This window comes from Mobula birostris, chromosome 20, assembly GCF_030028105.1.
Source record: "Mobula birostris isolate sMobBir1 chromosome 20, sMobBir1.hap1, whole genome shotgun sequence".
NCBI classification, from domain to species: Eukaryota; Metazoa; Chordata; class Chondrichthyes; order Myliobatiformes; family Myliobatidae; genus Mobula; species Mobula birostris.
The window spans coordinates 63,201,382-63,221,842 of record NC_092389.1 but is presented as its reverse complement, the minus strand read 5'-3'; the positions used below and the strand labels follow the sequence as shown (position 1 = coordinate 63,221,842).

At 45.5% G+C, this 20,461-nt stretch overlaps 1 protein-coding gene and 2 long non-coding RNA genes across 14 annotated transcripts in view; 2 read left to right on the top strand and 1 right to left on the bottom strand.

The window, feature by feature from the left end:
- LOC140185382 (uncharacterized) overlaps nucleotides 1-6,629 on the top strand; it is a 24,264-nt gene extending 17,635 nt beyond the window's left edge. For all 8 annotated transcript variants that reach the window (XR_011882557.1, XR_011882558.1, XR_011882556.1 and 5 more), the window contains one exon: nucleotides 788-6,629. This is a non-coding gene — a long non-coding RNA (uncharacterized lncRNA). The remainder of the gene's footprint in view (nucleotides 1-787) is intronic.
- Nucleotides 1-10,229, bottom strand: part of LOC140185303 (zinc-binding protein A33-like) — a 17,561-nt gene extending 7,332 nt beyond the window's left edge. Inside the window, exons 1-5 of one of the 2 annotated variants that reach the window (XM_072238692.1) lie at nucleotides 7,367-10,229; nucleotides 5,542-5,637; nucleotides 4,900-5,133; nucleotides 3,468-3,490; nucleotides 3,262-3,380 (exon numbers count right to left, since the gene is read on the bottom strand). In XM_072238692.1, coding sequence (XP_072094793.1) covers nucleotides 3,262-3,380; nucleotides 3,468-3,490; nucleotides 4,900-5,133; nucleotides 5,542-5,637; nucleotides 7,367-7,777 — 883 coding nt within the window. In that variant the 5' untranslated portion in view covers nucleotides 7,778-10,229. The remainder of the gene's footprint in view (nucleotides 1-3,261; nucleotides 3,381-3,467; nucleotides 3,491-4,899; nucleotides 5,134-5,541; nucleotides 5,638-7,366) is intronic. The other variant, XM_072238693.1, reaches the window with a different exon arrangement.
- Nucleotides 7,556-20,461, top strand: LOC140185399 (uncharacterized). Of its 4 annotated transcripts, none has more exons than XR_011882597.1 (4): nucleotides 7,556-9,256; nucleotides 10,318-10,740; nucleotides 14,222-14,272; nucleotides 20,375-20,461. It is a non-coding gene; the product is annotated as an uncharacterized lncRNA (long non-coding RNA). The 4 variants fall into 4 exon arrangements; XR_011882596.1 differs by having other exon boundaries at nucleotides 10,315-10,740; XR_011882599.1 differs by lacking the exon at nucleotides 7,556-9,256 and adding an exon at nucleotides 9,264-9,369 and having other exon boundaries at nucleotides 10,315-10,740.

Sequence of the window (20,461 nt, the reverse complement as noted above, 5' to 3'; positions counted from 1 at the left end):
CTCAGATTTTTGAATTGTCTCCCCATTTTAAATAATCTGCATATTGTGCATGACCATGAATTTCCCAGCATTGTGTATCATTTGCCACTTTCTTGCCCAGTCTCCTCATCCAAGTCCTTCCGCAGCCTACCTGTTTTCTCAATACTACCGGCCCCTCCACCAATCTTATTATATGCCAACGTGTCCTATCTTGTCCAGTATCACCAAGTATTCCATAACCTCATACTTAACAATTGACACTAATGTCTTCCCACCCACAGAGGTGAGGCTAACTGGTCTATAACTTCATTTCTGCTGCCTTCCTCATGACTAAGAGTTGGGTGACATTTGTAATTTCCAGTCCTCTGACACCACACCAGAGTCCAATGATTTTTGAAAGATCATTTCAAATGCCTCCACAATGTCTACCGTTACCTCTTTCAGAACACTAGAGTGCAGTTCATCTCGTCTGAGTGACTTATGTCCCTTTTTCAGCACCTTCTCCCTTGTAACAGTAACTGTACTCACTTCTCTTCCCTCGCACTCTTCAACACCTAGCACAGTGCCAGTGTCTTCCACAGTGAAGACTGATGAAAATACTCATTTAGTTCGTCTGTCATCTCTTTGTCTCCTGTTATTATATATCCAGCCTCATTTTCTAGTGGTCCTATATCCACTCTCATCTCTATTTTATTTTTTCGCAATACTTGAAAGTCAATTTGATATTGTTTGTTTGTTTGACCTGCTGCGTTCGCCAGCAACTTTGATGTGTGTTGCTTGATATTGTTTGCTTACTTGTTTTATAAAGACAGGTGTGTAAAAAGGGCCTGAAGGATCATTGGAGACCCAAGTCACCCCAACAACAAACTGTACCAGTCGCTACCATACAGGAACTGGTATAGCAGCATAAACACCAGAACCAACAGGGTCCGGAGACAGCTTCTTCCACCAGGCTATCAAACTGATTAACTCGTGCTGAGACAACTGTATTTCTATGTTATATTGACTGGAATGTTATACATATTATTTTTCATAAATTACTATAAACTGCACATTTAGACGGAAGATTTTTCCTGCTCGTTTATACAAAGGATGTAAGTAGTAAAGTCAATTCAATTCAATTCCATATTTCATTTTTCCCCTCCCATTCATTTTTTTCAGTTCCTCTCTGTAGGTATTTAAAAGCCTCCCAATTCGCTGTCTTCCTATTAATTTCCACTTTGTTGTATGCCCACTCTTTGGCATTTACATTAGCTTGTCTTCCCTTATCAGCCACGATTGTACTATTTTGCCATTTGAGTATTTATTTATTTTTGGAATGTATCTATCCTTCACCTTCCTCATTTTCCCAGAATCTGACATCATTTCTGCTCTGCTGTCATCCCAGACAACATCTCCCCCCAATTTACTTTGGCCAGCTCCTCTTTCAGACCACTGTAATTTCTTTTACTCCTCTGGAATACTACAACGTCAGACTTTACTTTTTTCCTTATCAAATCTCAAGTTCAACTCAGTCATGTTGTGAGCATTGCCTCCTCAGGTTTTTTTCCTAAGATATCATCTCCAGTTCAATACACAACATCCAATCCAGTAGAGCTGTTCCCCGAGTTGGCTCAATGACAAACTGCACTAAAAAGTTATCACATGGCATTCAACAAATTCACTCTCTTGAGATCCATTATCAATCTAATTTTCCCAATTGACCTGCTTGTTGAATTCTCCCATGGCTATTGTAACATTGTCCTTTTCATTGGCCTTCTCTATTTCTAGTTGTAATCTGTGGTCCACATCCAGCTACTGTTGGGATCCTGTATATGTCTGTCATCAGTGTCATTTTTACTCTTGCAGTTCCTTCACTCAACCCACAAGGAATCAACATCTTCCAATCCTATGTTACATCTTTCTATTGATTTACCAGGAGAACCATATCACCCCCTCTGCCTACCTTCCTATACCACTGATACAGTGTGTAACCTTGGACATTCATCTCCCAACTACAACCATCCTTCAGCCATGATTCCCTGATGGCCACAACATCATACCTGACAATCTGTAACCGAGCAACAAGATCATCCACCTTATTTCTCACACTCCATGCATTGAGATATGACGCTTTGTGTACTGTATTTCCTATCCTTTTTCATTCTGCATCCCTAATGCACTGATACTCACCCAGCTGGCTGCAGTTTTGTCCTCGTATCTGGCTGCCCCATCTGACAGTCTGACTGCACACTATCTTTGCATTTTTACCATCAATCCTACCCCTTCACTCGTTCCTAACCACCCCCCCCCCCAACAAATTAGTTTAAACCCTCCCCAACAGCTCTATCAAACCTCTCTGTGAGAATATTGTTCTCCCTCGGGTCCAGGTGCAACCCATCCCTTTTGAGCAGGTCATTTCTCCACCAGAAAAGATCCCAATGATCCAAAAACCTGAAGCCCTGCCCCCTGCACCAGCTTCTCAGGCATGCTTTAATCTGCCAAATTATCCTGCTCCTACCCTCACCAGCACGTCGCACAGGCAGCAGTCCAGAAATTATAAACCTGAAGGTACTGCTTCTGAGCTTTCTACCAAGCTCTCCAAATTCTATTTTCAGGACCTCTTTGTTTTTACTTCCAGTGTCATTTGTCCCAAAATATACCAACATATCCAGCTGTTTTCTCTCACTCTCTAAAATGCTGCAGACACGACCCGAAGCATCCCTGATTCTGGCACCTAGGAGGCAACATACCATTCGGGTGTCCCACTCACATCCACAGATTCTCCTGCCTGTTCCCCGACTGAGTCCCCAATCACTACCACTCCCCTCTTTTCCCTCGAACAACAGTGAGAGTTGCAGATCCAGAAGGGGGAAGACCTGCGTCAATCAGAGTCTGCACTCACAGCGCATGAAGGACTTGTGTATGTTTCTGACAAGCCCGGTGATCACACTGATGCCCGCTTTTATTCCCTACAATATCATCAAGTCAGTATTAATTTCCCAGCTCCTGTGGTAGGATGCAAACTCATGTCTTGGCGTGTTAGTGCAGTGGCCTGGGATCAGGACCCAGTGGTTCATCTGTCAGTCCTGTGTATTGGTTGTATTGTGGCTCTGTGCTGGTGTGTTCAGGGGTCTGACATCTCCAGCTGACCATGTGACAGTGACGACTCCCCCCACCCCCCCTGCCAGTCGGTGGGGTTGACTTCAGTTCCCCTTCAGTCATTATTACAGCCAATCTTTGCCTTAAATAATAACAACTGTGTTTCATAAACAAGGTGAAATGAATCTTTGTAAATTTTACCTCGATTAATGGCATCAAGTGCTTCCCTCAGCACTGTGTTCAACAAATAGGGGTGAACAAATTTTTCCGCTGGTAGGGTCTCATCTGTCACTGAATATTCCTGGACATCATCATTAATCCTGTAAATAATAAACTGATGGTGATGAACTGCTATTCTGAACTATTTTACAAATCCATACAGGGTTTCAGTGAAGAGGATGTCCTACCTCCTGTTCCTACTAGTTTCCACCTGAAATAAATAAAAACACAAATCTGATTAGACTTGGACTTACCATCTACATCCTGAATTTTATCCAAATCATTACAAGGTGTTGAAAATTCCCTCTCCCACAGTCACTCACACACACACAAACAACACAGAACCACGAGGAAAATTACAGGTAATGTTTCTTAAAATTAGATCATTACTGAGAGGATGAAACTTACAGGAAAGACAGGACGGGTTGCGCATTTTCATCTGGATAAGACGTCAGGGTGATAAGATGGAGCAATTTAAGATCAATGATGAATTTGATTGTGTGCATGTGGAGAAAGTATATCTATTTATGGGCAGATGAAATTCCAGATGGATCTTAAAAAATCCCATAAGAAATTTAGTGAAGAGCACGTGGGACTCACAAGCACAGGAGTGATTGAAGCGGAACAGCAGAGATTGAATGTCATGGGGAAACTGGATGAACACGAGGGACCAGGGAGTTCGGGCACTGTTGCTGGGTGTGGTGAGTAGGTGGGAGGAGGTTTGTTTAGCAGGGAAGCAGATCGGAGAAGATGGACCGAATGGCCTGTTTATGATGGAGAATGGGATATTATTCTGTATGAAGTTTATCCGAGAAAGTAAAGAAACAGTGAATGTTTCCCTAATCTGATGGAAACTGGATATTGAGGATAAGTCTGATGTGTGGGTCACATTCTTTGTTCTCAGTGATTGACAGAGAGACCCTCACACCCACCACATCAGACACACTCACAGCCTGTGATTGGAACTGTGTGTTAATGGGAGATTTAGAGGATATTTAACAGGTAATTAAGGACACAGCCTGCAACTCTGTGTTATTTTCAGAGCAGATTACATTCTGTCCTGGGATGTACAGAAGTTGTGGAAGTCCAGTTCTGGGACAGCAACAACCCTGAATAGTTTCATCAATTGTCTGGTGAGACAGTTTACTGCCATTTGTAAATGCTGTGTGTAGGAGCAATGCACCTGTTTTCTGTCTGCAGTGTATTCTGTGTTACGTGTTTATTATGGTAACACGTCATGTGAGTGGGGGCGTGGGAAAAGCGAACCGAATAAGTTACATATTCGAACTTTGTTCTCAAAAGTTTTGAGCTGGGGACGGACGGATGTCATATCTTTGTTGAACGATACGTTGCAGCTTAACTTACGATTTATAATACTTAAGATTCATCGCTTCTAGATTGTATGTTGCTTATAGACGATCGAATACATATCTTAGACATTTTGGAAAGTCATCATTGGAGTGATTGGAGGGTGCGTCATTCAAGTATAACAATCTGTGTGAGGTTGCCTGCAGCGGCAATTGATTTGTTAGAACTGGTCACTGTGCTGTGTTTATTTCAAATATACCACTGTTCATTTTGTGCTCTTTGACAGGAACAAATTGAAATATAATCCCTCACCTTGAGAAATATCACACTGTCTTTTTGATCCATCTGTTCCTTTAACTTTGAGATTTCCTCCTGAATCCACCCGATATTCTCTTGAATCTCTCGAATATTTTTTTCCATTCGATTTAGAATCCTCTCCTCTTCCTCCCTGAGATCCCTGAGTAAGCTCTGCTCTTTCTCAGTGATAATCTGGCGCAGTTCTGCAAACTGAGACGTGATGTGGGTCTGAACGCTGTGTGACTGTTCCTATCGAATGAAAGGTGAAGATTAATTTACTATATTGCTGTCTGTATTTCCTGATGACGTTAAGGTGACCATTCGGTCCATTAAAGTTCATGCTTCTGAATCATTCCCGTCAACCCCATTCCCTCACGTTTTCCTGAAACCTCCCTCATTGACCTATTAACTCCTACCTGATTCACATACAACTTCCCCCACCTTCACAGGGTTAATTGTAATTAACCATTCATCCAGCATGTCCTTGGGATGTGTCTGAAACTGTCGTGGTCACAGGAAGAGCATGCAAACTCCACACGGACAGTACCAGAGGTCAAGATCGAACCCGAGTCACTAGAGCTGCGATACTCTGCTATTCTGCATTAAAGGGAGCAAAACTATACAGTAATATCAGAAAATCCGCTCAGGAAGCCTCACCCGAACTCCGGAAATCTTCTCTTTCTGTTGCTGCTCCTTTTCCTGGAAGTCTGATTTCTTTTTTGTGAGAGAGTCTAAGGAAGATTTTAGCTGATCCTGAAAGTCAGAGAGCGTAAGAAATAGAAAAAAGGGAGAACAAAAGAAACAGGGGATCAAACGCGATTACCGCACACAAAATGCCAGAGGAACTCAGCATCTAAAGTGGCATGCAAAAGTTTGGGCACCCCGGTCAAAATTTCTTTTGCTGAGAATAGCTAAGTGAGTAAAAGATGAACTGATTTCCAAAATGCATAAAGTTAAAGATGACAGATTTCTTTAATGTTCTAAGCAAATATGTTTTTTTTATTTCCATATTTTGCGGTTTCAAAATAACAATAACATTGCGGCCTAGAAGTTCTATTTTAACTTCATCAGTCCACAGGACTTGTTTCCAAAATGCATCAGGCTTGTTTGGATGTTCTTTGAACTCTTCAAATAGAACTTTTTGGCCACAATGAGCAAAGGTATGTTGGAGCAAAAGAGGGTGCAGGATTTCATGAAAAGAATCCCTCTCCAACTGTTCAGCACGGGGGGTGGACTGATCATGTTTTGGGCTTGTGTTGCAGCCAGTGGTCTGGGGAACATTTACTGGTAGAGGGAAAAATGAATTTAATTAAATACCAGCAAATTCTGGAAGCAAATGTCACACCGTCTGTAAAAAAGCTGAAAAGAAGATGGCTTCTACAACAGGATAATGAACCGAAACACACCTCAAAATCCACAATGGACTACCTCAAGAGGCGCAAGCTGAAGATTTTGCCATGGCCCTCACAGTCCCCCCGACCAAAACATCATTGAGAATCTGTGGGTAGAACTCAAAAGAGCAGTGCATGCAAGACGGCCCAAGAATCTCACAGAACTTGAAGCCTTTTGCAAGGTAGAATGTGCAAAAATCAACCAAACATGAAATGAAAAACTCAGCTGGCTACAGAAAGTGTTTACAAGCTGTGATACTTGTCAAAGGGGGTGTTAGTAAGTACTGACCATGCAGGGTGCCCAAACTTTTGCTTCGGGCCCTTTTCCTTTTTTGTTATTTTGAAACTGTAAAAGATGGAAATAAAAACATTTATTGCTTAAAATATTAAAGAAATGTGTCATCTTTAACTTCATGCCTTTTCAAAATTTGTTCATTTTTACTCGCTTAGCTATTCACAGGAACAGAAGTTTTGACCAGGAGTGCCCAAAATTTGCAAGCCACTGTATGCAGGACAAAGAAACAGTCGACGTTTCGGGATGAGACCCTTCACTAGGACTGGGAAGGAATGGGGCAGAAGCCAGAATAAAAAGGTTGGGGACGAGAACCAGCTGACAGGTGACGGGTGAGACAACGTGAGGGGGAACGTGGGGGAGGGTGGTGAAGTGAGAAGCTGAGAGGGGACAGGTGGAAGAGGCAAAGAGCTGAAGAAGGAGGAAACTAACACGAGAGGACAATTGGCCATGGAAGTAAAGGGAGGAATTGGGACTGTTCGGGCCCCTGAATGGTGACGAGGGAGGAGGTGTCGGAGTCAGGTGTATCACCTGTCCCGTTTACAGGTATCGGTGTCAGGAGGGAGATCAGTTGGACGGAGCGAGTGGATAAGGGAGTTACATAGAGAGCGATCTCTACGGAGAGCGGAGAGTTGTGGAAGTGACATGGCGGTGGGATGTGCTTGGTGATAGAATCGCGTTGGAGATGGTGAAAGATGCGGAGAATGATATGTTGGTTATGGAACCTCGTGTGTTTGTAGGTAGCACTTTGGAGATTCAGTTGACGATGGGGTTGGTATCAAATTCAGGTTAGTTTTACCTTGTAGAACTTAACAGCTTCTTTAATCGGCATGAATCGGTGCTCTCTGTGTTCCTGCGCATCCCTACAGATCACACAGATCAGTGTCTTGTCCGTTTCACAGAACAGCTTCAGTTCTTCCTCATGTTCCTCGCAGTGAAGTTTACTTTCCTTCCCTTTCGGATTCAGGTTTAAATTTCGAATTTTTTCAACCAGATTTGCTAAGGCCCGATTGACCCTGAGGGTGCGGTCAGCAATCTCCTCTCTACACTCCGGGCAGGAGTTTCTCTCCTCCCTTTCCCAACACCGTGTGATACAAGAGCGACAGAAGTTGTGCGCGCACTCCAGCGACACCGGATCTGTGAAGAAATCCAGGCAGATGGGACAAATTGCCTCCTCGCTCAAACTCTCGACCTGTCCTTTCGAAGCCATGTTTACTCCTGGCACTTCCTGATTCAGAACGCTGCCGATCCCCTGCAGTACCGCGATTGTCCACTACAGGCGCTGCAGATTCAGCGAATGAACATTACGTTACTGCCTGTGATTTCCATACCAGGGTGGGATCGGAAACACATAAACTGGTCGGAAATAAACACTTGGCCATGGATTGCCCAAGCCCGGCTGCAAAAGGAGGATGGTGGGCATGGGGCTAGTAATCACAATGCGACAGATACTTCAGGGAACGCTGGAGAGCTGCTGTTGGCCTGTGCCCCAGTAGGCGTGATGGGCGAAGGAAGAAGCAGAACAGAAATGAAGCCGGAGAGAAGAGCCTGGTTCAGTCTGAGGCAGGACTGAAAGGGGCAAGTTCTGAAAAGAGAGGCACAAGAGACTGCAGATGCTGGAATCTCGAGTCAGAAATATGATGCTGAAGGAGCTGAGCGGGACAGGCAGCGTCTGTGGAGAGGAATGTAAAATCGACTTTCCGGGTCGGGATCCTTCATCTGGACTGTCTCAACCTGAAATGCCTGACCTGATGAGTAATTCCAGCAGCTCCGTTTTATTGTTTCTCCAGATCTGAAGAGAAGTAAGGCTTGGGTGCAAAACGGTGGCAAATATTGAAAGCAACTATTAAATTAGTTAATGCCATGAAAATGGGGTTATGGAGAGAATAGAATATTGTGCTTTGAGGGAGACAGATGAAGTGGTAATGACCCACCTGTGACTACAGGGGGAAAAAAGCACAGGACCGGACATTCAACGTCACAGGGAGCAAAACATTATTTTTTCGGTAACGTCCTGATTTCAACAGCCTTTCGTGAGAGAAACTTCGTGACTTAACGCATGTCCATCCCGGCTGCAATGGAAGGCCCGGTCTCCCTCACTCAGCCCAGAAGTTGAATATTATTATGGTGACTAAAGTCCATATAGATATTCACAGGGATAAATCGTGCAGTGCCTTTACCCAGTGATTTTACATTCTTTGCCAGTGGGGTATTTAATGCTATTTTACATTCGATAAAACCGATAGGACTGTTGTCGCTCATGTGCCCCCCGGGGTGTTTCACTACGACAATAATTGAGAAGCTTCCTCAGCCAACCCGGCCCCTCCCTGTCCAGGAGCAGGGGGACCCTGTAGTTTCAATGCTGTCCCTGCAGCCTGGAAAGTGCCGGTCGGCAACATTCCTGTACGACAGGGGTTCCCAACATTTTCCATGCCATGGATCAATGTCATTAACCGTGGACCCCAGGTTGGGAACATCAGCTCTACGGACATCTCGATGTGATGACAGACCAACAGGCTTTGGGGGTCTTCCACCGAGTTGATGATCTTCCAGCAGCACTTGCTGTCCGTTTTCCTGTGCGTCCAGGGAACAGCCCGAGGATCAGTGACCCTTCTGTCACGCAGCTGCTGTGACACAGGCCCTTGCATCTTTCTCCACACATCTTCACCAGCCCACAGTCCGCAAAGAGGTGAGTGACCGTCTCGTCTCCACTGCAGTAATCTCGGGGCAGCGCGCTGTGGGAGTGATCTCCGGGCATGCAGCAAGGATCAGACTGGGAGGGCCCCTCTCGCCGCCAGACAGGTAAGGTCTTGGTGCCTGTTTGTGTGATCTGGTGATGAGGTATTCTGCCAGATGGTCTGGACTGTCTGCTCAGGGAACCACTCCACTGTGTCCATCCAGTCCTTCTCCCGCAGTAACTGCAGGACATTCCGTGCTGACCACTGTCTGATGTTCTTGTGGTCAAAGCTGCTGGTCTGAAAGAACTGTAACCAACATCATTATCACAAGGTTCACATGGAGAAGCTTCCTGACTGAGACAGACACAGTCTCACAGGGTATTTACAGGGTAGGGGTAGGAATGATGTTTCTCCCCGGCTGGGGTGTGAAACCAGGGGTCACAGACTCAAAATCCGAAGTCACCTCGGCAGGACTGAGATGCGGAGAAATTTCCTCACACAGAGCGCGGTGAATCTTTTGAATTTTCTCCGCAAGGATTCTAAATTCAAACGACAAATTTCGGGGCTCGGCGAAGTTCGGAACGTTGAAGGAAAGTGGTGCTGAGGTCAAAGATCAGCCATGTTCTGAGTGAGGGGCAGAACAGGGCAAGGGGCCGAACGGCAACGCCTGCTCCTGTTTCTTATTTTCTGAAGCACGAGTTTACCTTTGCGCCTTGTTCTCCCTTGGCTTTCAGCCTGTCGGATTGCACAGGGGTGCGGCGAGAACTCCACAGATCCACCAACAGACGCTGAGGTTATTTCATGTTCTCGTTATTTATCGATATTTATTTATATTTGCATTTTCACAGTTTGTTACCTTCAGCACTCTGGTTGATCTTTCACTGCCTGATTTTGCTGTGGTTACTATTCTATACTTTTTTCTATGTATGTCTGCAGGAAAATGATTCTCGGGGTTGTACGTGGTGATTTATATGTACTCGTTTAATAAAATTTACTTTTAAATTTGAGTTTCGGGGAACTTCCGTTGATTTTAGAACAAACTGTGACTGACATCTTCGTCTCCCGGCAGCAGCCCGTTCTCAGACAAACTCTCAGCCAATCAGCGATCAGTGCTGGGAGAAGGATGCTCTCATTGGCTGAGGGGTGTCAGTGGGCGGGACGCTGAGCGCTGGAAGCGGGCCGGAGTCCGGAACCGGGACCGAGTGAGGCCGGAGACTGGGAGCTGCGCCTCGGGTTTCGGCTGCAACACCGGCGGGTCCTGAATCCTTTCGAAGGCAGAGCTGAAGAGACTGGCGGAGATTCCGTGAGATGTTTCAGCTACACGGAGGGTGCCCGGCCTTTCCCCGCCGAGGATCGGAGCCTGTTGTCTGGACTCGTCCCCTGCTGCTGGGAGACGGGAGCTGCCCCGCAGCGGCTGCCGATGGATCTCCGGAGCTCTCACCGCTCCCCTGTGCAATCCGAATGGCTGAAATCCAAGGGAGAACAAGGCACAAAGGTAAACTCGTGCTTTAGAAAATAAGAAACAGGAGCAGGCGTGGCCATTCGGCCCGTTGCGCCTGTCCTACCCTTTCCTCAGAATACAGCCGATCTTTGACCTCAGCGCCACTTTCCTGCAACGTCCCCATAATCCTGAGCCCCTAAATTTGCAAACCTTGTGAAGAAACTTCCAAATATTCAGCACAATATGGGTGAGGAAATTTTTCCGCATCTCAGTCCTACTGAGGTGACCTTGGATTTTGAATCTGTGACCCCTGGTTCCACCCTCCAGCCAGGGAAATCATCATTCCTGCGCCTACCCTGTCAATACCCTGTGAAACTGTGTCTGTCTCCGTCAGACCACCTCTTATTTCTCTAGTTTTGCGACAGGCCAGTCAGTGTCATCTCTCTGAGGACACAACCACAACCCTGAAATCAATCTGGGAAAATTCTTCATTCCATTTATCCCATAGACTGACTCTGGGAAGGAGACCAGTCCTGCGTACAGTGTTCCACGTACACTCTCACCAGGACCCCAGATAACTTCAGAGATCTTTATTCTTGTATTAAACCATAAGACCATTTTCCCTATCATGTCGGCTCCACTATTTCATTATGGCTGATCCATTTTTCCTCTCTGTAGCCACCTCTTGCCATCCCCCACCCCGTATCCCGTCATGCCCTGAACGATCAAGAATCTATCATCCTCTGTCTTAAATATGCATCATGACTTGGCCTCCACAGCTGCTTGTGGCAAAGATTTCCACAGATTCAGTTCTCTCTGCTACAGAAATTCCCCCACATCTTCGTTTCAAAAGGACACCCCTCTATTTTGAGACTATGTCCTCTGGTCTTAGACAACCCACCAGAGGAAACACCTTCTCCACATTCACTCTATCAGGTGTTTTAGCATTCAATAGGTTTCAATTAGGTCACCCCTCATTCTTCTGAATTCCAGTGAATACTGGCCCACAGCCATAAACAATCTTCATATGACAAGCTGTTTAATCCTGCAGATCATTTTCATGAAGTGCCTTTGAATCCTTTCCAGTTTCAGCACATCCTTTCCAAGATAAGGGGCCCCAAACTGCCATCAATACTCGAAGTGAGGCCCCACCAGTGCTTTATAAAGACCCAGCATTACATGTTTGCGTTTGTATTCTTGTCCTCTTCAAATGAAGGCTGACATTGTATTTAATTTCCTCAGCACAGACTCCTGCAAATTAACCTTTAGGGAATTCTGCACAAGGACTCCCAAATCCCTCTGTATCTCAATATTTGTATTTTCTCTCCATTTAGAAAATAGTCAACACTTTTATTTCTGAAACTAAAGTGCAAGACCATACACTTCCCGACACTGCATTTCACCTGCCAATTCATTGCTCATTCTCGTCTAAGTGCTTATGTAGCCCCCCCCCACCCGCCATTTCCTCAAAACTTCTTGCCCCACCATTTATCTTTGTATCACTTGAAAACGTTGCTACAAAGCCATCAATTCCATCATCCAAATCTTTCCTGTGATACTATGGTCTCGTAGCTTGTTAGGCAGCCTTCTGTGTGGCACCTTGTCAACACATTAACCGATTGTCCTTTGTCTATTCTGCTTGCTATTTCTTCAAAGCATTCCAGCAAATTTTGCAGGCAAGATTTTATTTTGAGGAAACGATGTTGACAATGTCCTATTGTATCATGTGCCTCCAATTACCCTGAAAGCACATCCTTAGCAATCGACTCCAATGTCTTCCCAACGACCGAGGTCAGATTAAACGGCCTATTTAATTTTCTTTCTTCTGCCTTTCTTCCTTCTTGAAGTGTGATGTGACATGGGTCTTCGGGAACTATTACAGAATCTAGCGATTCTTGAAAGATCAATACAAATGTCTCCACAGTCTCTTCAGCCACCTCTTTAAGAACCCTGGGGCGAACACCGACTGGTCCAGGTGACATCTACCCTCAGTTTTCCAAGAACCTTCTCCCTGCTGATGGTTATTTTACACACTTCATGACCCTTGACACCAGCAACTTCCACCATTCTGTTAGTGTCTTCCATGGTGAAGGCTGATGCAATTCACCTGCTATTTCTATGTTCCTCATTATTAACTCTCCAGCATTGTTCTCCAACAGTCTGAGATCACCTGTCAGCTCACTTTTACACTTTATGTATCTGAAAAAAACTTTGAATATTATTGGCTAGTTTAATTCCATATTCCATCTTTACTTCTTCAATGATTTTTTTAGTTGTCTTCGTCAGCTGGTGTTTAAAACTTTCCCAATTCACTAATTTCCACTCTATTATTTACCCTCTCTTTGGCTTTTATGTTGAGTTTGACTTCTCTTGACAGACATGGTTGTGCCATCTAGCGATCAGAATACTACTTCTTTGGTGTGTATATATCCTGTGACTTCCAAATTGCTTCCAGAGGTTCCAGCCATTGCTGCTCTGCCGTCCTCCCTGCCAGTGTTCATTTCCAATCAATTTTGGCTCTCTCCTCTCTCTTGCCTCTGTAATGCCCTTTACACCACTGTCATACTGATACATCGGACTTTAGCTTCTCCTTCTCAAATTTCAGGATGCATTCGATCACTTTACCTTAAGCTCTCTGATCAATACCAGAATTCACTGCAGAATACCCAATTGGGAATAGCTGATCCCCTCGTGGGCTCAACCACAATAAGCCATCCCATAGGCATTCTAGAAATTCCTCGTATTTGAAACTGCACCAACCGAATTTTCCCAATCTGCCTGCATATTGAAATCCCCCGTGACTATTGTAACTTTGCCCCTTTGGCATACATTTTCTTTTTCCCATTGGAACTTGTGGACCACATCCTTACTACTGTTTGGTGGTCTGTGCATTCCTCCCATGAGGGTCTTTTAACCCTTGCAGTGCCTCAGCTCTCTCCACAATGATTCAACACCTCCCAATCCATTGTCACCTCTTTCTAATGATTCAATTTTGATTTTTTTTTTACCAACAAAACCTCGCCACCCTCTCTGCCTTGCTGTCTGTCCTTTCAATGCAATGAGTGTCCTTGGACAGAACCAGCTACAGTCTGCTTTCAGCCATGATTCAGTGATACCTGCCAATCTGTAACTGTGCTACAAGTTTGTCGGCCTTACTCTGTATACTGCGCATATTCAAATATAACACCTTCAGTCTAGTATTCAACTTTCCCAATTCTGCCCACCCCTTACACTGGCAACTCATCCTGTTGATTGCAATGTTGCCCTGCCATCAGCCTCTCCTCACTAGGAGTCTCACCACACATTTCCTCTATTTGTAAACCAACTACCTCATCTTCAGCACTGTCAGTACGGTTCCCATCATCCTGCTGTCAGTTTAAGCCCACCCGAGTAACATAAAGATCAATTTCTTTCTCCAACATGGGTAGAAATTTGCTACAACAGTGAGATGTCAGAGCTCACTATGGAGACTAAAAATATTTTTTCTGAAATGCTGTCCTTTACCCATTGATATCTTTTGTAAATCTTCCTGCAGGTTACAAGTGATGAAGAATTTGTGAACGGGAATCCAAATCACCAACAACAGGTCAGTTTTAATGTCTCTGTCCAGATGTTAAAGGAGTGATCAGATGTTTCCTTTGTGACACCAATATATCAGTAGTTGATCCTTGGGGATGAGGAAGTATCCCATCCCAACTGGAAATATGCTGTGTGTCTGAAATGTTGTAACTCAGTGAAATCCACTGGAACCCAGGTGCTGAGAACACACCAGCATTTTGTTCTCCAACTGCATTGACTATATGAGGGATTGACTATGTCTGACATCCAACCTTGTGAAGCACCACTGAATTCACACCATGGAGAGACCAATCACCTGCTGACAATGCGAGAAGGGGTTTACTTGGGCATCCGGTTTACAGAGGCATCAGAAAGTTCACACCGCAGAGTGATCATTCACCTGTTCCATTTGTGGGAAAGGATTCATTGGATCATTTGACCTACTGGCACACCAGTCAGTTCACAGCAATGCTTTCTATAATTAACCATGCCCTTCAAGCATCAATGTAGCTTTACTCATCAGGGTCCGACACTAAACCTCTTTGCTGCAACCTCTCCCTTTTAAACTGTCTCTGCCTTTCTGCCACGTGATCTTCACGTTGCCATTTCTCCCTCTCGAGCTGTCTCTGTCTTTCTGCCTCTTTAGCCTCATGGACCCTTCGTCTCTCTGCCTCTCTGACCTCTCTCTCGAGCTGCTTTAATTTCAGTTCATGCTCCCTGTTTACTATTTCCAACAGAAGCTGAAGCTCATCCTCAGTAGATTCACCCTCCACGAACAACTCTAACGCCTCCTCATCAAATGTTCCCTTATCTATATAATATTCAACTATTTTTCTTTGAATTTCTACCTTAGTCTCACCCTTCTTTACCTCAATTCTCAATTCTTTAGCAATGTCCCGCAACTCATACTTTTTAGCAAACTTCAAAGTCACCAGGTCTGGTGATTTCAGAAAGTCTCTAACACCCATTTCTGCTGTGTTCCCACACAACCAAATCAAAAGGGATTCTCCCCAATCAATTCAAACCAGCCTCCCGACCAATTTGTTCATATCGCGGACGCAGACCCCAATTATGTCACGTACACCGTGACGGGGATAAAGAACCAGCAGAGATGGAAAACACTTTGGAGTCTCATATTGCTATAAACTACTAATATTAATTAGTAACTACACTATACAGTAATATAAATGTAGATAAATCAAACAGGTTAGCAATGATTATATATAAAAGTAAGTGTGGAATATATATGTATAAAAAACAAGCTTCTTTAAGTCTAGGGGTAAAAAGATGCAGTCTTACGATGTTGAGTAAAGTTCAGTTCAGTTCGTGGTATTTAGTCGAGTAGTGATGGAGAGAGAGAGAGAGAGAGAGAGAGAGAGAGAGAGAGACGAGTCGAGTCGAGTCGAGTCGAGTCGAGTCGAGTCGAGTCGAGTCGAGTCGAGTCGAGTCGAGTCGAGTCTTCAGGTGAGCTGATGCCGTTGATCTTCTCGTCGTCCTCCGAAATCCTTTGCAAGTCACCAACTGTGAATTTAACCGGGGGACCCGTCTTCCTGTGGTGGAGTTATCACCCCAGCAAGGGTGGACACATAGACAACTCCCCACCAATGAACCCCTTCTTCACACGGTGGAATAGCAATTTGGATCGATCTGCCTGATCGATCCTCTAAAACCCACTTTCTCTGCAGGCACAATAATGCTCATTCAGTGTCCGGATCATGTGTCTGAGGTCTGTATCATCTGACCTCCCATTCATCCCACCAGCTGAACATCACCTGTCATTCAAAGAGTCCCTCCTTCCTTTGTCTGTGAAGAACTGCACAAGCAGGCAACAAGTCCTTGGAAGTAACATCAATAACCTGCTGAAAATCACAACATCAAATGTCCATTAAATAACACCGCCTTCAGTCACCATAGCAACCTTCGAGCTGATCGGTGCTGTCTCCAACTCCAAACTCAGTAAAAATCCAGAGTTACTTCCAATGACTTAAAGTGACAGTCCAACTGTTAATCTTCGTCTCTCTCTGTCTCTTTTCAAAAGCAACATATCAGTGGTAAATAACTCTGTCTCTCTCTCCTTTCCAAACAAACCATCAATGATAAATGTCTCTCTCTGTCTCACTTCAAACAGTTAATAGGGGCACTCCTGGATCCCCTCACACGATATTTTCAGATGTATTGCTTAACTTTTAATTAATTTGTTAATTAATTAAAATGAGATGCATTTTTATCTAACTGCATTGTTTTCAGTTTAATGAACAACAATTGACTTTGGTTACTGCTTCATTCTCCACTGCCTGACAACATGCAAGCAGAAATACAAATTCAAAGCAGGAGTGAGATACTTGTGTCCTCTTTGCCAGCTATTAATATTAATGGTGATCCAGATGTGGCCTCAATTTTCCATTTTCCATTGTTCTGTTGCTTATTATGAACGTTAGTTTTGGTTTAAATTTATTCAAAGAGAGCTTCAAACATCTTTGAAGGAAAAAAGTCCCAAGGACTGACAACTCTCTGAGAGAGAAATATGTTGTCTAATTAGTTTCAAATGAATAACGCTCATAGAGTAACCTGAGTTATGGAATATAAAGTCATTTCCGCATTTACTCTGTCATCTCCTCCTGCTCTTCCAAATCCAAAAGAAACAAGACTAGATTGTCCGGCATTCCCCGGAAGACAATCTGCCTGTTCCATTCAATATCCCAGTAAACCTACTCTGAACTACTTCTAATAAAAGGAAAAAATGCAGTGGAAAAAATGCAAAGGAAAAAGTACACGGGGAAGATGAAAGAAAGATGAGCTTTATTTGTCACAAGTACATCGGAGTATTGAATGACAATGAATCGCGCTGTTTGTGTCAATGACCAACACAGCCCGAAGATGTGCTGTGGGCACCGAACAAGTGTTGCCATGTTTCCAGTGCCAACATAACATGCCCACAACTCACTAACCCGGACCCGTTTGTCTTTCGGAATGTGGGAGGAAACCGGAGCATCCAGAGGAAACGCAGGTCCTCACGGGGAGAACAGCGGCAGGAATTGAACCCCAGTCTTCCGATTGCTGGGGCTGTGAAGTGTGAAGTTAACTGCTACATTACCATGTCCCCTGGATTGCATCCTTCTCTTTGCAATAGTCTCAGACAAAACCAAAGTATTCTTAAACACTGGGAACACAATTGTTTCAGAATAGATGTCATCCTATTGCTAAGAAGCTTATTTTGCCCTTTGCAATGAGGGTTTTTTTTTGCTGAAACCTTAACTCATGCAATGCTTATCACTGAGTTTGACTATCCCAATATATTCCTGGGTGGACATTGTTCTTTAATCTTGTCTGTAGAGACATCAGCAAATCCACACTGCCGAGGAGCTGTGAGGGACTCAGGGAAGGGATTCAGTCCCTATCCAGTCAAAGAAAACATCAGCGAGTTTGCTCTGGGGAGAAGCTGTTCACCTGTTGAGACTGAGGGAAGGGATTCCGACCCTCATCCAGTCAAAGGAAACATCAGTGAGTTGACACTGGAGAGAGGCCATTCATCTGTTCTATTTGTCGGGAGGCATTCATTCAATCATCCCACCTACTGGCACCAGTCAGATCACACTGGGGAGAGACTGTTCACCAGATCTGAATGTGGGAAGAGATTCACCCGGTCATCCAACCTTGTTGTGCACAGCCAAATTCCCACTGGGGCGACATTTTAAATAAGCTTATACTGGATATTTCTCCATCACAGTTGCTGAGTCCAGAGTTATGTTCAAAACTGACTGTTGGTGCCGAGGTCAGCAAATATTGCTGCTGTCCATCAAACCCAGCAACTTATTCAAATATATTTGCCAGTGTGAGCTCGGTCGTGGCTCACCAGGGTGGGTGACTGACTGAATCCCGTCCCACAGTCTGAGCAGGTGAAAGGTCTCTCCCCAGTGTGAACTGACTGGTGTACCAATACTGGTGAGATGATCGAGTGAATCACAAATGGAACGGGTGAATGGCTTCTCTCCGGTGTAAACTCACTGGTGTCTCTGTATGCTGGATGACCGAGTGAATCCCTTACAACAGTTGGAGCAGGTGAGTGGTGTCTGCCCAGTGTGAACTCGCTGATGAATCAACAGATCAGACGACCGAGTAAATCGCAGCAGTCTGAGAGAGACTGGGGATGAGAATTCAGTCTGACAGAGACAGGGGATGATACCTTCAATCTGGCAGGGACTGAGTGTGAGAGAAACCACTGTCTCATCTCCAGTCTCTGACAGATGGAAGATCTCATCCTCAGTGTCTCCCGGACTGAAGGTCCCGTCCCCGACCGGAGGTCCCGTCCCCGGTCTCTCCTGGACCGACGGTCCCATCCCCAGTCTCTCCCGGACTGACGGTCCCCGTCCCCCGGTCTCTCCCGGACCGATGGTCCCCGTCCCCGGTCTCTCCCGGACCGACGGTCCCGTCCCCACTCTCTCCCAGATTTTGACAGGGAGATAAAGTCAGATGTATCATGAGATGTAAAGGGAGATGAGTCAGAGAGGAGCAGTTAGTTGCAGAGGCTTGAGGGAGTTGCTGGGCAAAGTGGATTGGAAGGGGACACAAGCAGGGATAATTGCAGAACAACAAAGACTGGAGTTGACAGTTTGGGATGAAACCCTGCATCAGAACCCATGTTGTTTAAGGGTCACTTCAAATACTTCCCCTGTCCTAATGAGGGGCTGCCGGTGATGGGGTTGTGGGAAAGGGGACAAAGTGATCCCCATCTCCATCTTTGTCCCCCTCCAGCTACTCGTTACGTCTACGCACACAGTTCACCCACAGGCTTTCCACCCCTCCCACACCTGGTTCTGGTTCAATCTGCCATTCATCTCTCCCCTACTGGTTCCTGTTATCACTCCCTTTACTGTCTCGAACCTTCACACGTCACACTCACAAATGAACGTTAACATTGAATGAAGGGCCTGTTCCTGTGCTGTACTGTTCTGTGTTCTCTGTTCCCTGTTCAGAAGAAAGAGAGGAGATCTCAGGGAAACACAAAATTATTCTGGGGTCAACAGGCAGGATACAGGGAGGATGTTTCCCCTGTCTGAGGAGTCAAGGGTCAGGGGTCACTGTCTGTTTGGAATTCTCAGCACCCGTAGGGAGAGGGAGTTTGGGGGTTATTATCCATTCAGTTCACAGAGCCATCGCCGTACAGCATAGAAATGTGCCCTTCGACCCATCACATCTGTGCTGACCTATTTACCCATCTACATTCATCGCATTGGCCAGCATTAGGTCACTCTCCTTCTGTGCCTTGCCTGTTGAAGTGTCTGTCCAAGTGTTTCTTAAGCACAGAGGACTGGAGGCCTGTGACCTGCAGAGGTCAGTGCTGGGGCCAGGGTTGTTTGTCATTCCTATTAATGATTTGGATGATAATGTCGGTGACATAGTTAGTAGGTTTGTTAATGACACTAAAATGGTACAGTGGACAGGGAAGAGGGTTATCTCTGTTTACACCGGGCCCTTGATCAACTGTAGAGATGGGTACAGGGAGAATGTTTTAAAATACAACTTGGCAGGGACGTGGATAAGAAAAGGTGAAAAGAATAATGGGCAAATGGGACTAGCTCACTAGAGCAAGTTGGTCAGCACAAACGAGTTGGGCCGATGGGCCTCCGTGACCTCCAGTTTAAATCTATTCACTCACCTCTTTCCCATCTTAATCCACCCCTTTCCTGCACTCGTTTCTGCTGTCTATTTATTTCTATCCTTGAGGGAAGATGTCGACCTGAACCGCAGACTGTCCATCTCTCTCCACACCTCCTGCCTGACCCTCTCGGTTCCTCCAGCATTTTGTGTCTGTTTGATCGGGAAATCTCTGCTCTCCGTCCAGCGGAAAACCCCTGGGGAGACATTAGTTGTCCGTCCGCTTTCGTTGGGTCAAACCACGGGAAAAGTTCGTGTCGGTCACAAGACCACGCCTGAGGCCTAGCGGCCTTTCCCCCGATCCCCGGGGCCGCGCTGCCCGAGTCTCCCCCCGATTCCCGGGACTGCTCTGCCCGAGTCTCCCCCGATCCCCGGGGCCGCGCTGCCCGAGTCTCCCCTCGGTCCCCGGGGCCGCGCTGCCTGAGTCTCCCCCCGATCCCCGGGGACTCTCTAATTCTCTGCTTCTCCCCCCCAGTCTCTGTCACCCTGGATGTGGAAATGGCGAATCCGTGGCTCGAGGTGTCTGAGGATCGGAAGAGTGTGAGACGGACCCGGACCCTGA